We start from the raw sequence: 18,619 nt of genomic DNA, 5'->3' as shown, positions 1-18,619 counted from the left end.
TTTGGTAGAGAAGATCGGACAGATTTCGCCAAGGCAAGCTGGGCAGTCGCCTATTGCTCCTATTCCAGATAACCCACTGTACCCTGTCTGAAAGGAAGTAACGCTAGAGTAGACTCGCGAAAAGTGTATAAGACACTTTTAAGATCAACTAAATAGCTAAGCCCAAGGGAAGTCGTTCGGGGAGGCCCTCCCTAATTCCACAAGGGTGAGAAGAAACACACACGATAACGAAACGTTGAATCATGTAGAACTCGTAGGGTAAATGCAAAGCAAATTAGGAAGAATATGCAGTAAGCTAAGCGAAGAGGTAAGCACGGTTAGACTATACTACAACTACTAAACGTGTTAGTAAATACTACTACTACATTACTACTATTACAAAAAAATAATAAAAACATCTACAATCAACAATTACTTGAGATAAAATCAACAAAAATAAGCATGCAAATAAAAAACTAATTCAAATTAACTACAAAAAAAACACGCAAAATAAAAAATTAATCTGAATTTGGACTAAAAGAATTATTTCTATTAGGTACAGCATGCAAGACAAAAGAACTATTTTAACTACGGGGTCTTCTTTGTCTTCTCCAACGTCGATCTGAAACAGATACGGTGGTAACAGATTAATAAAGAGCAATTAATAGTAATTATATTAAATACTCTCACCTTAGCAAACAGTAGACTACTGTAAACTTCCCAAGTTTGCATGTGTGAAAAGCAAACTAAATCCAGAAGGAATATCATAGCAGAAACTTGTTTCAGTGAAATTCATATAAATCTCCTCTGGCTCTCACTCATCTGTTGAAAATTAACTGCATAATGTTGCAAGTTGAAGACGAAAACAGCAAATCAAGACAAGACATTGGCTGTTTCAATGCCATCAATCTGAACTTTAATTCTTCCTTTCTCACCATTTGGACGATCTGCAGAGACGGACAAAAAAAAATATTAAAAATTGGTCTGAGCACATTTTGGTCGGTGCTAATACGACTAACTTCCCATTAGATAATACAGTTATTGTAAAGTACATTCGTTTCTAAAGTTTGAAAAAAACGCGGCACAATAATAAATAACAAACAATGTTTGAGAGTTCGTCATTTTATAAACCCATAAGAAACAGTATTTCGTCTGAGAAAACCGAATTGATAGAGTACTTGCATCAGTCAATTGGTAAATACTATTTTTTATTGTTTATCGATTGTTTATAACAATTCATTTTGTTATAAACAAATTTTTATTATAATATGTTATTATAATATGTTATTCCCTGTCTTGAATAATGATATTTCGTTATTATTGATTCCGTAACTTCATTGTTGTGATTAGATTAGAACGTATTTTAATTAAATTGTTTGTAATTAATTCGTTTTTTTNTGTCTATATTGAAGAAAAAACAAAACAAGTCGTTAAAACCTAATCTACAGAATACCAAAGTAATAAACATTTTTCGCGGAGTGGTCACACTAATACGAAAAATCTGCAATCATCGTCTAAATTCGTTTTTAAAATTCAAGAAATCTAACACAACCTTAATTATTCGGCCTCAAATAAACTAAGAATCTATAAAATTCATAGTAGATAGTCAAGTTGCCAAGATGAACCCTCCTGTTGGAGCACGAAATCCATGTCAACGAAAAAATCATTTACACCAAAATAAAGTAAGCAACTCTAATCGATACCGCTTAATACATTATTGATAGAAGCATATTTCACACAATCAAATGAAAAGCGAATAAAGATTAGGGCGATTAGGGTTAAATACCTGCAAGCACCGTTTCGACTCCTAAAAAGCAGACCAGCAACGTAATAACTCGGCAAGGTTAACAAGTTAACATGTGAAATGACATGAGACGACCATAGACAAGAGACGACAGGCGAAAGACAATTGCAACACCCATAGATGAAAATGATTTTCATACTGTGGATGCATAGATAATAGATTCTATAGGTGCGTTCATATATACTAACTCAATTTAATTCGTAAGTAGAAACTCATCATCCGCAATTAAACTAACGGCATATTTTATTTATCTATATCTATTTGTAAGAATTTAAGCAATATTTCCAAATAAATTTATTAAAATTAACATTCCTTTGAATAAATGATTAATATTTATGATTAACTCATATATGTATTACATATATGCATCAACTGTTGTTTACTGTTTTGGGGTTATATTTACATTTTGTTTCTGTTTTTTTTAAATACAAATACAACAATTTATTTAAAAGGCAAATTTAAAAGTGAAGTTTTACATTGCTTTAGATATCCTTTTTTTGTCGCAAGCAAACTGCTAGTTACCTGTTCATGCACAAGAATTAAACGAACCTTTATAAAGTTATTAATATATTAAGTGATTAAATATTAGTTGAAGAAGTTTGTAACAGTCAGCCAAAAGTAAATTATTTCAACATTACCACGGGAAGTATAGTAAATTGTGTACTTATAGTACTTAATTTATTTCCTTGCATTTTTGAAAAAATGTTTTACGTAATTTTGACCTAACAACATTAACCATATTTTAACCTTCTTAGTGTGATCTCCAAATAAAAGTTCTTATCAACTGCCTCCATATTTGTTATTAGATCTCCTCATTTTTGCATTTTTTAGTATGGAACTACACAAAAGATGCATTAGTTTACAAATGCAATAAGTGATGACAGATGTTGATGTTAAACTGAATTTGAGAGAAGTATGGAGCATGAGAAGGCATATGGACTGACACCAGGTGTACATATTTATTTCTTCATAATAAATTAATAATTGATTTTTGTTTACTATTTAAACTGATTGATCAACGATTGAGAGAGCTTTGAAAAACTGAAACAACTTCATCTTGCACATTGTAGAGATGATTTCTTCAGTTAATTATTAACCTATGAGTGAAGATACATTGAAAATTACTTGTATTTAAATGTCAACACTATGGTAGTTCCTTCCACTCTGTTGGTTGATTCTTTTATTGCTGACTTCTTCACATTTGGACTATACCTACATTCTTCAGTTACTTAAGGTGAGAATATATTCACCCCTATTAAAAATTGCTGTCTAATACTTAATTACTAACCTATCTATTTAAGATAAACCTTGGAAAAGACAAGGAGGACCCCGCAGTTTTTCATTTCCTTTTTGTCTGAATTAATTATTAATTTTGCATGGTTATATATGAACTTATTTTTTATTTTGCCTTCTACGTGATTCGACGTTTCATAATCGTATTCTATTCTTCTCAGCTTTGTAGGAGGAGGGTGGGCCGACCCGAACAAATCTCGATAGCCTTAGCTTTTTAGTTGTTCTTTAAGTATTTATACACTTTTCGCAGTCTACTCTTGCGTAAAGTCTAGGCTACGAGATATCTGGAATAGAAGGAATAACCAATTGCCCAGCTTGCATTGGAAAAATCTGTCGTAACTTCTCTACCAAATCGATTGGTCATTTCCGTTAATCGTGTTAATGTTCTATCCTCTTTCAAATAATATGGCATTTCCTAAGAAGACTAAAGACATCGTATACTGTACTTGTTTTTTTATTGTTTTCTTTGGAATTTCATTTGCTTCTTTCTATCTTTTACCGGTATTTCGTCTTTTACTTTATATTTATTATTCACGCACATGTTCATATGTTTTATGATTAGTCAATTGAGTCAAATGCGAATATTGTAATTTTATGTACAATTTATTTAAGAATATAGAATGCAAAATGTTTAGGAACATAATGCATAATCTAAATTTACTAAGATACAAGTTTGTTTAATTGTGCCACTCAAGCTATCACATGTAAGTTTCGTTATACATAGACTTACTTTTCATGGCATTTGACTAAAATTTTTCTTAACATAAAAAATGTACGAATGTATAATATGACTTTTACTATCAGTAATCAATGACAAAGCTAACATGGCTATTAAAAATGAACTTTACTACTAAAGTACATTTAATGAACTAGCTCAAGTTTTGTTTAGGTGGTTTTGTAAGCTTGTTAGGAGCTATAGTTTCAGATTTATGTAATTACCTATGTAATCATAAATTGCGTTGGAAATATATTAGGTAAAAGATGAAACAAAACAAATACTTTTTTAATTAAATGGTCAAACACTTAACAATTACAGTGATATTATTCTTACCACATAAATAGTTTAAACAAGTTAAATTTAGAAGTGAATTTTACGCCGTCTTAGGTATCGTCTTGGACAATATTTAATTTCAAAGACCTATATAATATGGCCATTATTTAAGACAGCATACAATTTTCCAATTGTCACTAATTTGAAGTAATTGCGTTACACTGTCGTTGTTATTCTTAAGAACATCAGTCCAACAGTTTACGCGTGTTTCAGTGTACTTATTTTCGTTTCCGAACGATTTTGTTAAGGAAGCAAGGTGTTAAAAATTTAAGAAAAACAAATGGAAGAAATGGATGCAGACAGATATTTCGATGTGTTTGATTACATTATGTTCGCCTTAATGCTATTGATTTCGGCGCTGATCGGCGTGTATTTTGCTTTCTTTTCAAAAATTAAACAAAACACTACCACAGAATATCTCATGGGAGGAAAAACGATGGGAATTTTTCCCATATCGATGTCTTTAATTGCGAGGTAAGTTTATTTATGCGATTTCCTTTTGTGACGTTCCTTTTCTTTATAACTTCGATCTTTTCGTTTAGCTTTTTTTGGAGGAGTTTTGGAAAAATCTTCAGACGAACTGCTTTCTTTTAATGTATTTTCCTTTCTGCAGCCATTAAGTAATTTTTTTCTATATTTATGAACTTCATCTTCTACGGAAGTATTTGGTTCCAATTTTATTTTTCCCGATTCAATCTTGTCTTGATACTGCATAACTTTGAGCTCAATTTTACGTAACATTTCGCGATCTTTTTTAGACTGTTCTTTTGTAGTACTTAAAAGTTTGCGTTCCATTTCCAAATAATAAAACTTTTCAGTAGACATCGCTTCAGCTTCCACCTGTTCCGGATCAACCGTTTCCCACTTTGAAGGGATAAATCCAGAAGGCATACCCTTCTTTTCAGATGCATTTGCTGTGTTATCAACAGTTGCTGTTTTATTTAGAAATTTTTGAGGGTAATTTTTCATTGATCGTTTTAGCAAATTGGCCCCATCAAGTGGTTCGTCGGTGTCGTTGTCAGATTCTTCTTCTGTTTTATTATCATGAGGAATCCCTAAAAATACATACTCCACTTTGTTCAAAATATCATTTGAATATATTTTAAACAGTGCCCATGCACGAAGAACTTTAATCACTCTTAATTTGAAAGCATCTTTATCTGCTATATTTTTCAAACTGGAAAGAGTTAAACGTAAATTTTCAAATATGTTTACCAATTCATTTTCAAATTCAATGGAGTAAATGTTACGGAATTTTTTAATGGTCGTATTACACATTATGTCTGACAGCAAATATAATCTTGCTATTTTTTTAGTTGCTTTTGTATTTTTATTCTTGAATGAATCAGTTAACATATGTTTAATATCTTTTGCTGCTTCTATATGATTTATACAAAAGACCATGGCTTCTCCAATTTTCAGTTTATTAAAATCTAAATTTTGGAGAATTTGATTAAATCTTGTAGCTTGAGCGTCTGACAGTTGCTTTTTGTCATCTTTAAAGTCAGTGTTAATTAAGTTTGCCGGCATTCCTTGAGTATAATCAGGAGTAACTGGTGGTATCCAAATCGGACCATCTTTGAACATGCGAAAATTTTCCTTTGACCAGTTTTTAAGATTTTCCCCATGAAGAACAGAGTACAGTTTCCATCTATAGTAAATGTGCACGGGACTTTTATTATCAAACAAAAATTGAAACGCAGGGTTGTTTATTTCTCTATTCATGATTATTGCTTCAAAAAAAGGACCCTCCCGGACAACAAATTCAACCATTCTATGAACCAAAGAAAGTAATTTCTTATCTAAAGGTATTGTAACTTTTACCACAGATGTATAAAGAAGTTGGTCAACTTCCTGTTCAGTTGTAGGCATTTTATAATTTGTCTTTAATGGTTGGGCATTGAAAGGAAGACCCGTGTAAGGAGGTGGGTAAGAGAGTTTTAGAAGTTCTGGTGGTACATAAATAGGATTTGGTGGTATTTCTACAGGTTTTCCCCATCCAACGCGCATGTCGTCTCTATTTTTCAAATTTTCTAAAGCCCTCTCTCCATCTTTTCTACTCATAAAAGCAACAAAACCACAATTGGTGTTGCGATACCTTTCTTCACCTCTAGGCCACATTATTTTAACACTAGCCAAAGGCCCATACATCCCAAATAACTGTATCAAATCCTTTTCTGTGTATTTTGGATTTAAATTCGATAAAAATAAATTCGTTGTAGTCGAATCACTCCCATCACATACTTCCATCCCAGTAAAAACATCTTCTTTCTGTTTATATTTTTCATCTCTATGCATGTGTCTTATTTCTAATTCTTCTTTTAAAAGTTCCAAGTTCGTTTTAGGTTTATGTTGTCCTTTTATTCTTTCAATTTTTGTTTCTTTCACAAGTCGAGCACATTCAATAGCATTTTTAACAGTTTGATCAGTTTGAATTTTCGAAAATGGTTGAGGATTGTAAATGGTTCCTTTCAGAGAATTCAGTTCTTGTTCTGTATTTGCTTTCAAAATGCTGGAACGTACGAATGTTTTGCATGGTAACGTCGAATTATTTTGAAATTCTCTAATAAACTCTTGAAATGCAAATGCAGTGGCTTCCTCTTCTTCTTTGATTTTCTTTTCAATTATCTTTTTTGACATTTTCTTAGCTATTTGTAGACCTTCGCTAAAGCAACTTCAAATGTTTAAACAAGTCATTGAATATACAGCACTATTACAGCCTACTTTATATATTATGTATTTTCTAAGTCTTACTGTTTATCGCTTAATCATATTAGTTAAAGAAAATATTTGTTATCGTATATTGTGAAAAAATAAATTTGCCTTTTGGTTCGGGCGCCAAAGGTATCGAGAATGATGGTCAATTGGAATCAGACGAAATTAGTCTTACGATTAAAATTAAGATAAAAATATATGAAATTAGGTACGCATTATTTTTTTTATTGCTAAATAATTCTGAAGTAGTTTTCTTTTCTGGTTTTGACTGAATAACTCGAATACTACCGCTTCTACAGAAAAATGTTCTATACAAAAGTTATTTAGATGGCGATTATAAACATTAATTACGCATTTTAAAAAATTAAATAAGACCAATTTCGTCTCGTTCCAATCGACCACCACTTTTTGCATTTTTTTGTGTCTGGCGCCCAAACTATTTGTATTTAACAAATCATAGTTTGAAAAGGGAAGAAGTTTTAAAATATGAATTTATAGAACTTTTTTACCGTTATTAAAATTGTCTTTTTTTGTTATATAGGTACCAGATAAAAAAGGAAAATGTTATTACATGACCGTGACAATAATTTAGTGCTCTCATTGTTCTTATTCAGTGTAATTATTTATAATTTTGAATAACAGCTTAAATTAGTAAATTTGATCTTATTTACTAGCGTCTGTCTACCAATTCATTTAATAAATTTCAGTTGCTTGATGTATGTTAATTTTCAGTTGGTATATTATATGAGATTCTACAGGTAAAAGATACAAGGTGTTAAGAAATTATTTATATCATAATAATAACCGATACCAAAAATTCAATAGATTTAATTGAAATGGTTTTGAAAACAACTTTAATGTGGAGTAGCTATCATAATTTTCTAGAACTAAACGCTTTATAGTAATATTCTGCTTAAAAACTGAATAACAGTACTTCATCTTATTAACAAATGCTTAAAATTCTAATGTAAATGAGGGATAACTAAAATTTTTCATATATTTCCTGAAGTAAAATAATTGATTGTAAATTAGTCTTTATTTTCATTGTAATTAAATTTCCTTTTGCAGTTACATATCCGGTATAAGTATATTGGGAATTCCGGCAGAAATATACACATATGGTACTCAATTTTGGATGACCGTCGGTTCAGAAGGATTCGTGGCTATAACCATGGCATATGCATATTTACCAGTATTCTACAACCTTCAAATTACATCTAGTTACGAGGTATTCAATTTTTTGTAACTTATTTCTTGTTTTAATTTCGCAGATTTTAGTATTTAAACTTGAGATTCAACCAAACTGTGCAACTGCTAGGATCCATATTATTTCTTACCAAAATGTTACTTTACATTCCCATTGTAATATATGTTCCAGCTCTAGCATTTAGCCAAGGTATAAAATTCAATGTTTCAATTTTATTACTTTTTTATTTTAAAATCAATTTTCAGTTACTGGTATTAACTTGCATTTGGTGACGCCGGTTGTATGCATAGTTTGCATCTTTTATACGACTCTGGTGTGTATTACTATATTTTCAGTAGATATATCAAAGGTGCGGTAAAAAATACATTAAATAATGTTGTTATGCAATTACCTATCATAAATCTTATATCAGTAAGGGATATAATAAATCCAGGAGCTACCATTAAAAACACCACGAAAGAAGCAATCAGAGGTGCTTCAACGACCAGCGTGGGAGCAGTAATTAATAAAATTGGCAAAAAAGCAGAGAACAATAGGCAAAAGCATAATGTTAAAATTAATGCATGATCGTCTTCGTTTAGAATTTCTCTTCTATTCATTTTAGAACTTCCGTGTAGATATTGTTGGCAACATGTCTTGTAATAAAATGGACTTCGAAAAATGTGCGCTATCTTATTTATTTCATGAATCATTTTGACACTAAAATTTTCATTTTATTTGATTGAATATTTCAGTAGAACCGCCTACTTTAAAACGGAAAAATTTATGTAAATTTGTTATATAAAAGGTCCAAAAAATTTTATGGGGAAAAATGTATTTCAGTTCTGATTGTATGATTAAATATTTTAGGGAGGACTAAAAGCGGTTGTATGGACTGATACTGTACAGACAGTGGTGATGTTTGGTGCATTAATTACAGTAATGATCATGGGAATCGTGAGTGTTGGAGGATTTGAAGAGGTCTGGTCACGTAGCCAAGAAGGTGGTCGGATAGACTTTTTCAAGTAAGCTACAGAAATAAAATTTTCTTTACATACAAAGGTAAAGCAGCACACTTCGCCAATAAAAAGAAATACATTTTAAAATATTTTTTAAAAAAGATTTTTTGCCTATTTTTATAGTTTTCTTATGTCTTAAAGAGTTTTGTCTTGCTATTTGTATTTTATATTGTCAGGGTTAGGTTAATCAAAAAATGGGGGTTTTTTATAAACCAATGAAATGTGAATAGGTAAAAATGCAAGAACATGCGAAACATAAACGATTTAATATTTTATATTTCAATAGTATTGATGGTTGAGTCGATTGACACTTGCTGAAACATGTTGATATACAAAATTCAGAAATTGAAAAAAAAATACTTGGTACTTAGTTTCACAATTAATTTATTAAATAAACTTCTGGCAATTGTTTCGGCAATTAAGCCATTTTCAAAGTACACCATACTCTTTGAAAATGGCACAATTACCGAGACGATTGCCACAGGTTTTTTAATAAATTAATTGTGAAACTAACTACCAGTATTTTTTTTTCAATTTCTGAATTTTATTTTTTAAGCTGTAGTAAAAATTGGACGAATAAAATTGAAAGAAAATTTGTTAGAAAGGCAAAGAAATTTATAAGATCCAATTATAAAATAACTAATAATGTGAATATCACATAACAGCAACCCCGTATAATGTGATCAGCACATAATTATGCTAAGCCACCGTATATATACATAAAATTCACTTATATACCATCGCTTGTTGTATATGCTGCTACTCGACCTGACGCACAATTACATTGTGCATATATGTTATGTTCTAATATTCTTTTATAAGAAATAGATAAACAATAATGCTAATAAAATAAAAAGTTAATAACTCCTGAAAATTTACCTTCTACGGGATTGAAATAGGCTACTACACTCAAAATAATATTATACTGTAACAATGCTTTGCTACTTCCTTGTGGAAGGGTTTATCCTTAATGTTTTACATGATCGGTAAATACTTTACCTTATGTGTATAAACATCTTAATTTTTAAGTTTAGACTGGGATCCGACAATTAGGCACACTTTTTGGACAGTGTTGATTGGTAATTATTTTTCCTGGCTAGCGTCTTGCTCTATAAATCAGGCAATGGTTCAAAGATGCTTAGCAATGCCAACACTGCCATCGGCAAGAGTGTAAGTACACCTCTTTAATTATGTATCTATTATAAAAGACAAACAATTGCGCCATTTATTTCTAATTGCACCACAAACAGTTTAAGTTACGATAAAATTTCGTTTTAGAACGATTTTAATACTTGTGGTTGGAATTGGAGCGTTAGTATCAATGTGTTGTTTCATGGGCCTCATTATATACGCATATTATCACAAATGCGATCCAGTTACCAGAGGTGTGATTGTTAAATCTGACCAACTCTTGCCTTATTTTGTTATGCATATTGCAAGTTTCATGCCAGGATTACCTGGATTGTTTGTAAGTGGAGTCTTTAGTGCTGCGTTGAGGTAAATAAATTATTACTAGAAAAGTTAAATAGTTCACCCGATATTATGTTTTAATCTATAAAAAAGCACCTTCCCACACTTAAACTAATAAAACGAACATCAGATTTCTAATAAAAAATTCACGTAAATTTTATAGCATTTAAAAAAATCATACGGAAGGTTTCAGTTAATAACAATAATTCTTTACTCAATACGTGTGTAAACTTTATTGATCATATTAATTACTTAATCAGGATCATTATCTATTTTTGTTTATAGTTCGATGTCTACTGGCCTTAATTCCATGACAGGTGTGATTTTTGAAGATCTAATTAAGCCGAGATTGAGGAAACCATTGAGCGAAGCTCAAGCTAGCTCTCTTATGAAAGTAATTGTGGTTATCATTGGGACAATTTGTGTAGCTCTTGTTTTTGTAGTCGAAAAAATGGGAGCCCTTATACAAGCCTCTGGTAGCTTATCGGCAATTACTGCCGGTCCTCTTTTAGGAATATTTACACTAGGAATGTTCTTTCCTTTTGCCAATGCTATTGTATGTATATACAAATTAATTTTTCCATCTTATATTGCATTTTTTATTTTTTTAATAGGGCGCTTTAGTTGGGGGTATTTCGAGTGGTGCTTTAATTACATGGATTTCAATAGGAACACAATTAAAGATGGCACAAGGTCAAATAACATTTGCTCAAAAGCCGGTTTCGGTGGAGGGTTGTAATCCGAAATGGATAATGGAATATCTTAGTTTAACTTTATCAGACGATACTACTGCAACACCAGTGGAACCACCTTTTGCTTTATACAGATTATCATACATGTATTACACAGCTTTAGGTGCCATCACCGCAATTTTGATTGGGATAACGGTTAGTTTTGCTACAGGATGCAATAAAGGAAAATGCATAAACACTAAATTATTGTCACCGGTTATAGTGAAGTTTCTAAAAATTGCTAGTAATACAAAGGCCACTGAAAATGGCAGTAGCAGTAACGGATTGCAAATGGATATTATAAGATAATATTANAAATAACACCATTTCAATTTTGAAGTACAGAATAATTTTGAAATTCAGCTATAAATCACAATGAATAGTAAACTTCAAAAAATCTCTAGTATACTTTCATAAAATAAAATAAATAATAAAGACAGATTAGATTATTGGTTGGTAATTTGTTGAAACTACCAGACGTGGACTGTCATTTTGAGTAATTGTAACGTCGATCGATTGTAACGAGATCTAAGTCGGCAAATTTCATTAAATTACAGACATAGAACTTAATCAGTTCTTTTAACTTTGTTTACGTGCTTTCTACGCTTATAAATTGCGCCATCAAATTAGTTGGAAAAGTAGATACCTTACTAAACCTTGTTTAACATTTGAAATACTTCAGTTAACAGCAAATATCAGTAGATGGCGATATACTGCAGCAAATCGATATTATGTCGGTTCAATTTGTAATTATGTTTAAATATATATTTACTTTTCTAGTTATTAGAGGTAATAATCAGTCCTTTATTGACTAGTGAAACGTTTACTTATATTTGAAGCAAATAAACTCGATAATTACTCACTGGACTAAAAATAAAAATTTGCAAATAGGTAAAAATAACAAAATTCTAAATGTTTTAATGCTCAGTATTAACGTTACCACTTATTCATATTTACTATTTTAAGTTTTAAATTGTAATAAGCGCAGCAAAAATTTAATGTACCTACGTGGCAAAAAATTATAGCTTGTCCAACACCAACAGTTCCATATATATTTGTAACAGCGTCATATTTTTGCTGCCTATTAGCACATTTAACATAGTACTGTTGTATATTATCTAAACTCTCTTCTTCACGTTTCAAACGAATAATAAGTGGATTGGGGACAATTATTTCTGCAAATTCCATTACTTCCTGATTATAGGTTGCAGAAAAAAACATCATCTGGCATTTCTGTTGATCTAAGCACCTAAAAAATTCATGTATGTTTTTAAAAGAGTCATTACCACAGTGTTGGTACTGCCATTGAAGTACTCTCATGATAATGTAGTAGGAGCACGTGTCTACATGCTGTGACTGATATTGTAACAATAAAATATTTAGTAATGCTCTAATTACAACTGTTAACTAATTTTACAGATCATGAACAATAGCGAACTGCTTCAAGACCTTAGTGAAATGGCCAAATGATTATTTATGAATAAAACGAGAGCAAGACATTTACATTTGGGAGATTTTTAAACTACTTTATGGAAGCAATGAAGTACATTTTTTAATTAAATGAGAAAGAAAACAACTCGAAATGAATTGTGTTACTACTACAATAAATGAAAAAAAAACAGTTCAAACAATTCTATCCTAGCAACGATTACAAAAATATCCCCTAAAAAGCAATTACAAAAAGATAAATAATTTTACTTGTGTATTCTTATGCATTGATCTTGGTGTCCTTGTGTTGCAATCATAACATCAGCTTCGTCCAATACAAAGACAGTAATTTTACTTAAATCAAAGAAACGATACTTGATAGCCCAATCCATAACTTTACCGGGAGTTCCAATAATAATATGTTCAGTTAATTTGCTTCCCCTTGGAACTAGAATTAATGTAAGTACACTTATTTCTTAATATATTTGTAAATTTTTACCTTCCTCCCCTCGAACTGCAAGGAATAATTCATAATAAACAGATTAATAAAACCGCAAAGTATTGAGTTGTATGAAAGGACGTGCAATAAAAGAACACATTCAAAAATGACAAGCATTTTGAATTTCTTTAAATTGAAAAAGTAGTATACAACACAAAAAAAATTTGATGATAATCTTCATATTATTTTATCATCAATATACAATTGATAATTTATCCTTGGACTTAATAACTTATTTATAAAATGCCCGAGCTTTTAAGAACCTATTTTTTCTATTTCATCTGAGTCCTCGGCATTTAAATACTTGATTTTTTTATTAAAATGTTTTTCTATTGTTTCGCAAACTGCCATAGATTCTGGAGAATCAATTAAATTAATAGCAATTCCTCGCTTACCAAATCGACCCGTGCGACCAATCCGATGAAGGTAAGTTTCACAGTCAGCTTTTCCATTGGCATCCACTGGCAAATCGAAATTTACTACAATCGTTACTTGCTCCACATCAATGCCTACCATGAAAAATAAACTATTTTTTGATATACCGATAAAATACGCATACAATTTAATATGTGAAAAAATTAAACTTTTAATCGATAATATTAAAGAATATATATTAATTAATGCATACTATACTAAACTATTGCAAGGAAATGATAAATTATAAATTAAGTTTAAAGCGCCTTACCCCGTGATAAAACATTTGTAGTTATTAGTACTTTTTCTTGTCCACTTCTAAATCTATCAAGTACCGCAAGCCGCTGTTCCACAGTTAAATCTCCTGTTAATAATGCTACAGCATGTCCTTCCTGTGCCATTTTTTCGGCTAACCAATGCGCAGTTTTTCTTGTCTATAAATAACACCATTTCAATTTTGAAGTACAGAATAATTTTGAAATTCAGCTATAAATCACAATGAATAGTAAACTTCAAAAAATCTCTAGTATACTTTCATAAAATAAAATAAATAATAAAGACAGATTAGATTATTGGTTGGTAATTTGTTGAAACTACCAGACNGGCTTTCATTAAATGAAGGGAAGAAAACACAACATACATAAAAAATAATTTTACAAATACGCCAGATATCAATGGATTAGGAAAAAATTAGCTGATATGTACATAAATCAGAATACAAATATAACAGTTTTTTGAACTACAGACTTATTAGCATTTCTGATACCTAACAGCTCTATCATACTGTCTATCTACATGGTGATTTCTGTAAACTATTTTCCAGTTTTATGTCGCTAGTAACGACTTAAAAATAAACGCGACCCACACATGTTAATCGGCAAGGTGATTGGGGATTCCCGTGTGACCATGATATAATATAAAATAACAACTTACTTGAGGATAATTTTTTAATGGATCAACCCTAGTTAGCATTGCCAACACAAAAGCAGCCGTTTTTCCAGTTCCTGATTGTGATTGTGCTATTAAGTTTTGTGGTGGATCAGCCAATAAGGTTGGTAATGCTGTCTCTTGGATTTTAGATGGTGCATTAAACCCCATTTCATAAACACCTTTTAATAGATTAGGTTTCCTAGACATGGAAATTGTTGCATTTAATTTAATGAAAGTTGTTAACAGTGTCATACATACAAATGTAGTGCTTCAAATGTTTTCACTGAGTGTAAAGGAGAATTTGGATCCTGTCTTTGAATTTCAATGTCATTTTTATTTTCAACCAGACCTCTTCTTATTATTTTTTCCAATAAACTGGCTTCTGCTGGACTGAACTGATCAGGAACATCTTCTGAAACATCCTCTGGCTTTTTTTCAGGGTTTTCATTGGAATTTGATATTTCTATATTTTCTATCTGTAATAACAAAAAACAATAAATATGTCAAACTAAAGTGTAAATTTACCTTTTTCACAACCTTTTTTTCTTGCTCTTCAACGTACTTAGCCCAATCTACTTTTGATGACATTTTTCTTAAGGCAAAAAAGCCTTTATCAAATAAAACTGCAATGTAATGGAATAAAATATTAAAATAAATTTTTACTCCTCTGCACACTCGACTTACAATTAAAGAGAAGCAATGGTTGTGTGATGAATATTCTGCTTCCTTAATTTAGACTTCTTCTGATACTATAATAACCTTCCGAAGACTAACTGAAAAGACAGCGGTCAAAAAGTTAGGTTATTCTTATCCATAGATTATTTCTATCGAAACTACATGTTAAGATAGTAGTTACAAACACGCAAACGGGTTCGACTTTACGTAATACGTTACAAATGCCAAGCTACTTTAAAATATTTTTTAAAAAAGATTTTTTGCCTATTTTTATAGTTTTCTTATGTCTTAAAGAGTTTTGTCTTGCTATTTGTATTTTATATTGTCANACACTCGACTTACAATTAAAGAGAAGCAATGGTTGTGTGATGAATATTCTGCTTCCTTAATTTAGACTTCTTCTGATACTATAATAACCTTCCGAAGACTAACTGAAAAGACAGCGGTCAAAAAGTTAGGTTATTCTTATCCATAGATTATTTCTATCGAAACTACATGTTAAGATAGTAGTTACAAACACGCAAACGGGTTCGACTTTACGTAATACGTTACAAATGCCAAGCTACAATCTGACATATAAGTACGACTAATTGTTAACCAACTGCGAATAGCCCATGGGCTAAGCAATTAAGAACGCGACGCTCTTTTCGTTGGAGGAGAGCTTTATCATTATCTCTTTCATATATGTAATCACTTGTATTTGGTTATAGTGTGAAATTGTTTTTCGGTTAGTAAACTGTACGTATTTGAAATTCACAGCACTCATCATCAGTGTTATCCAATTAAGAATTAAAAGTGGTAATATAACTATTAATTTATTAATATAAATCAACTTTTACTTTTTCGTGTTTTATTCCCATCACACATTTATACTGGTAGACAGGCACTTCCACCGACCTACAACTCTACTACAAAGCCGAAGGATAGAGCGGAAGACCCTCTTCGAAATTCTTTTACCTTGTCCTACGTACCTTATCCGTTGAACATCACTGTGCTAGAATTTACCTAAATGATCTAAGTACTTTAAGTTATTTGTAATGACCAAACGATCAATCTATTATATTCTGCTTACAATGCAGTTAATCTACATGTTCACTAACTAAAATACTGACACCAATGGATTGAAAGTAAAGATTAATCAAAACGTCTGCGAATAAGTTTACAACAGAGCAATAGAGTTCAAAAACCTTACAGAGATTTGACCAACATATAAAATTTCTGCTATATTTATCATTATATCACAAACAATTACAAAACATACTTTTATTTTACAAGTAATATACAGTCCCAGTGGCTTACAAATAAATTGTAGTCATTAAAATTACACGTGACTTACATAAATTATAATGAACACATCAATTTACGATCTAAAAGAAAAGAAACATTTACAATATACTATCACAGATTAAATCCAACATTTAACCACTCATACATTTAATAATCAAAAATCCATTTCATCTTTAGGTCTAACATATTTTTCACCAAATTTTGCCATGTATTTCCTTACGAACTCTTTAGCTTTATTTTTTACACTGTCAGTACATGTAAGATCTTCTATACTTTTGCAATGTTTAAGTTCTTTCAACATGACAAAATGCGTAAGCTGCAACAATAATTTTATTTCAACAATTCATTTTATTTGTAAACTGTTAACTAAACATCCATAGGTGTTTTAGATGAATTTAACCTGCAAGACGCTCTCCAGATTTTTTAATTAAAAACTGAAATTATCGGCATGAACTCTTTTTGTTTCAAAAGTTTAATAACAGATACTCGATAGTATGCATCAGCATGCCAACATAACACAGAACAACCTACCTACTACCATTAAGCAACTGTAGATAAGTAAGTTACATAGCAAGTAAATTAGTTTTTTTGTCGGAGCTGTCTATAGCAAGCTAATGATAACCAAGCAGTTTGAGAAAAAACATTTTTTCAATACAACTCAAGGGATGTATTTTCTTAATATTTTTTGATATTAGGTAACTTTTTTAGGAATAATAACCTTGTTTTGAAACATTTAGGCAACCTGGCAGAGAAAATTGAATTTCATACAAAACAATATTTGTTGAAATTGTAGTGAAACTGGAAATATTAAAATAATGAAAATTGTCTAAATTAAATTGAATGTAATTTAGTTGTAGAGCATAATTGATGTTATCTACTTTTACTTGATGAAATTCGATATTATACACAAATAAAAACCTATAACGAATTTCACATATTCTTTTTGAAATTACTATACCATTATCTAAAAAAAAAAGTGTAGGTAGTAGGAGATACTTTACCTTTCGTGCTAAGTGTTTGAAGTCTTCATTATTACTAATATGTCCTTCTTTACAATCTGGTTTACGAAAGGGATTCAAAATATTGACCATAACACTAGCCATGCTGGAGCGGAAGTTTTCCTTTATTTTTTTGGCAGTTTCATTGTCAACTTCGGTAAGTTTTTCCTTTTCTTTATGCTTTTTATGTTTTGGACTTTTAACAGTGACTCTGATTCGTTTTTTCGGTTGTTCCCCGGCAGTTTCTTTCGATTGCTTGGCTTTTTTAAGCAAAACTTCTTTTTGACGTTTTAACTTTTCTTTATTGTCTTTGTATTTTTTGAGATTTTCTTTTGCAAGTATTTTATCTTCTTCCGTTCTAGGCTGTAAAAAAAAGATATAATTAAAAGAAAATTGATAATATATGATAATGTTATGGGGTTTTGCGCTTTTAAGATTTTTGAATATTTAGCAGTAATACTAATAAATTACCTACTGATTACAGTGATTTTTAATATTAAATTTCTTCATACCATCTGACCTTTTTAGTAAGAGGATTTTGTACTTTTTGTGATCCGATTTGTAATATAATCATGTTATCTTATGGGATAAAACAAACTTACACTTATTATATGTATTTCTGTAACTAATCCACTGCGTCTGCGTTTTACGGGTGGTTCTTTATCTTTTTCATTTTTCAAAAAATTAAATTCCACCTTAAGCCTCTCCTCTAGAGAAGGTTTCTTCTCAGACTGAAAAGGATCATTCACTTTTTGTTGAATATCATCCTTGGAGTTACTATCGTCTTGTTCTGATATCAACTTTGTTTCCATGTTTTTTAAATTCTTTTTTATTTCAATCATTAATTTTGTATCATCTACTTCATCTTCATCACTGTCACTCTCTTCACAACTTGATTCTGAACTTAAACTACTGGAGTCTGAAGATGATGTGGTTTCAGAAGCTAAAAATTATACATTAATTACTTATAAACAGAACAAGGAATCATTAATTAATGTATTATTTACTCTACTCTACTCTACTCTATAAAAAATATGTCGCAGGAAGTCTAGTCTAACCATTTTTAAACAAGGCTACGCAACTAAGAAAATAGTGTTTTCATCAGAGATTAATTAAATGTTTCTATTATTCATTTTTACT

The 18,619-nt window shown here is 30.6% G+C and overlaps 4 protein-coding genes and 1 pseudogene across 4 annotated transcripts in view; 1 reads left to right on the top strand and 4 right to left on the bottom strand.

Moving 5' to 3' along the window:
* The first annotated feature begins 2,796 nt into the window (after nucleotides 1-2,796).
* On the top strand, nucleotides 2,797-11,557 carry LOC108732874 (sodium-coupled monocarboxylate transporter 1). The gene is made up of 10 exons (XM_018463866.1): nucleotides 2,797-3,017; nucleotides 3,238-4,601; nucleotides 7,911-8,070; nucleotides 8,121-8,238; nucleotides 8,295-8,362; nucleotides 8,899-9,053; nucleotides 10,077-10,217; nucleotides 10,326-10,544; nucleotides 10,803-11,073; nucleotides 11,132-11,557. The coding sequence occupies exons 2-10, from the start codon at nucleotides 4,408-4,410 to the stop codon at nucleotides 11,555-11,557; spliced, it is 1,752 nt and encodes a 583-aa protein (XP_018319368.1). The 5' UTR covers nucleotides 2,797-3,017; nucleotides 3,238-4,407.
* LOC108732873 lies at nucleotides 4,608-7,897 on the bottom strand (annotated as a pseudogene).
* A 622-nt stretch (nucleotides 11,558-12,179) lies between the features above and the next one.
* Nucleotides 12,180-15,323, bottom strand: LOC108732858 (DEAD-box helicase Dbp80). The gene is made up of 7 exons (XM_018463853.2): nucleotides 15,204-15,323; nucleotides 15,045-15,142; nucleotides 14,778-14,995; nucleotides 14,462-14,718; nucleotides 13,176-13,190; nucleotides 12,947-13,124; nucleotides 12,180-12,497 (listed from the first exon to the last, which is right to left on the bottom strand). Exons 2-7 carry the CDS (start codon nucleotides 15,105-15,107, stop codon nucleotides 12,185-12,187), a joined length of 1,044 nt encoding a protein of 347 aa, XP_018319355.1. The 5' UTR covers nucleotides 15,108-15,142; nucleotides 15,204-15,323; the 3' UTR covers nucleotides 12,180-12,184.
* Nucleotides 13,203-14,115, bottom strand: LOC108732877 (DEAD-box helicase Dbp80-like). Its single transcript, XM_018463872.2, has 2 exons — nucleotides 13,861-14,115; nucleotides 13,203-13,684 (listed from the first exon to the last, which is right to left on the bottom strand). The coding sequence occupies exons 1-2, from the start codon at nucleotides 13,988-13,990 to the stop codon at nucleotides 13,431-13,433; spliced, it is 384 nt and encodes a 127-aa protein (XP_018319374.1). The 5' UTR covers nucleotides 13,991-14,115; the 3' UTR covers nucleotides 13,203-13,430.
* A 1,119-nt stretch (nucleotides 15,324-16,442) lies between the features above and the next one.
* Nucleotides 16,443-18,619, bottom strand: part of LOC108732872 (probable histone-lysine N-methyltransferase CG1716) — an 18,387-nt gene continuing 16,210 nt past the window's right edge. The window contains exon 11 of the mRNA XM_018463865.2: nucleotides 16,443-16,797. Within this exon, the coding sequence (XP_018319367.1) occupies nucleotides 16,636-16,797 (162 nt within the window). The 3' untranslated portion in view covers nucleotides 16,443-16,635. The remainder of the gene's footprint in view (nucleotides 16,798-18,619) is intronic.

The sequence above is a fragment of the Agrilus planipennis genome, unplaced genomic scaffold (genome assembly GCF_000699045.2).
Source record: "Agrilus planipennis isolate EAB-ADULT unplaced genomic scaffold, Apla_2.0 scaffold31, whole genome shotgun sequence".
Taxonomy (NCBI): domain Eukaryota; kingdom Metazoa; phylum Arthropoda; class Insecta; order Coleoptera; family Buprestidae; genus Agrilus; species Agrilus planipennis.
Note: the sequence above shows the minus strand (reverse complement) of the source record. Positions and strands in the feature narration are given on the sequence as shown.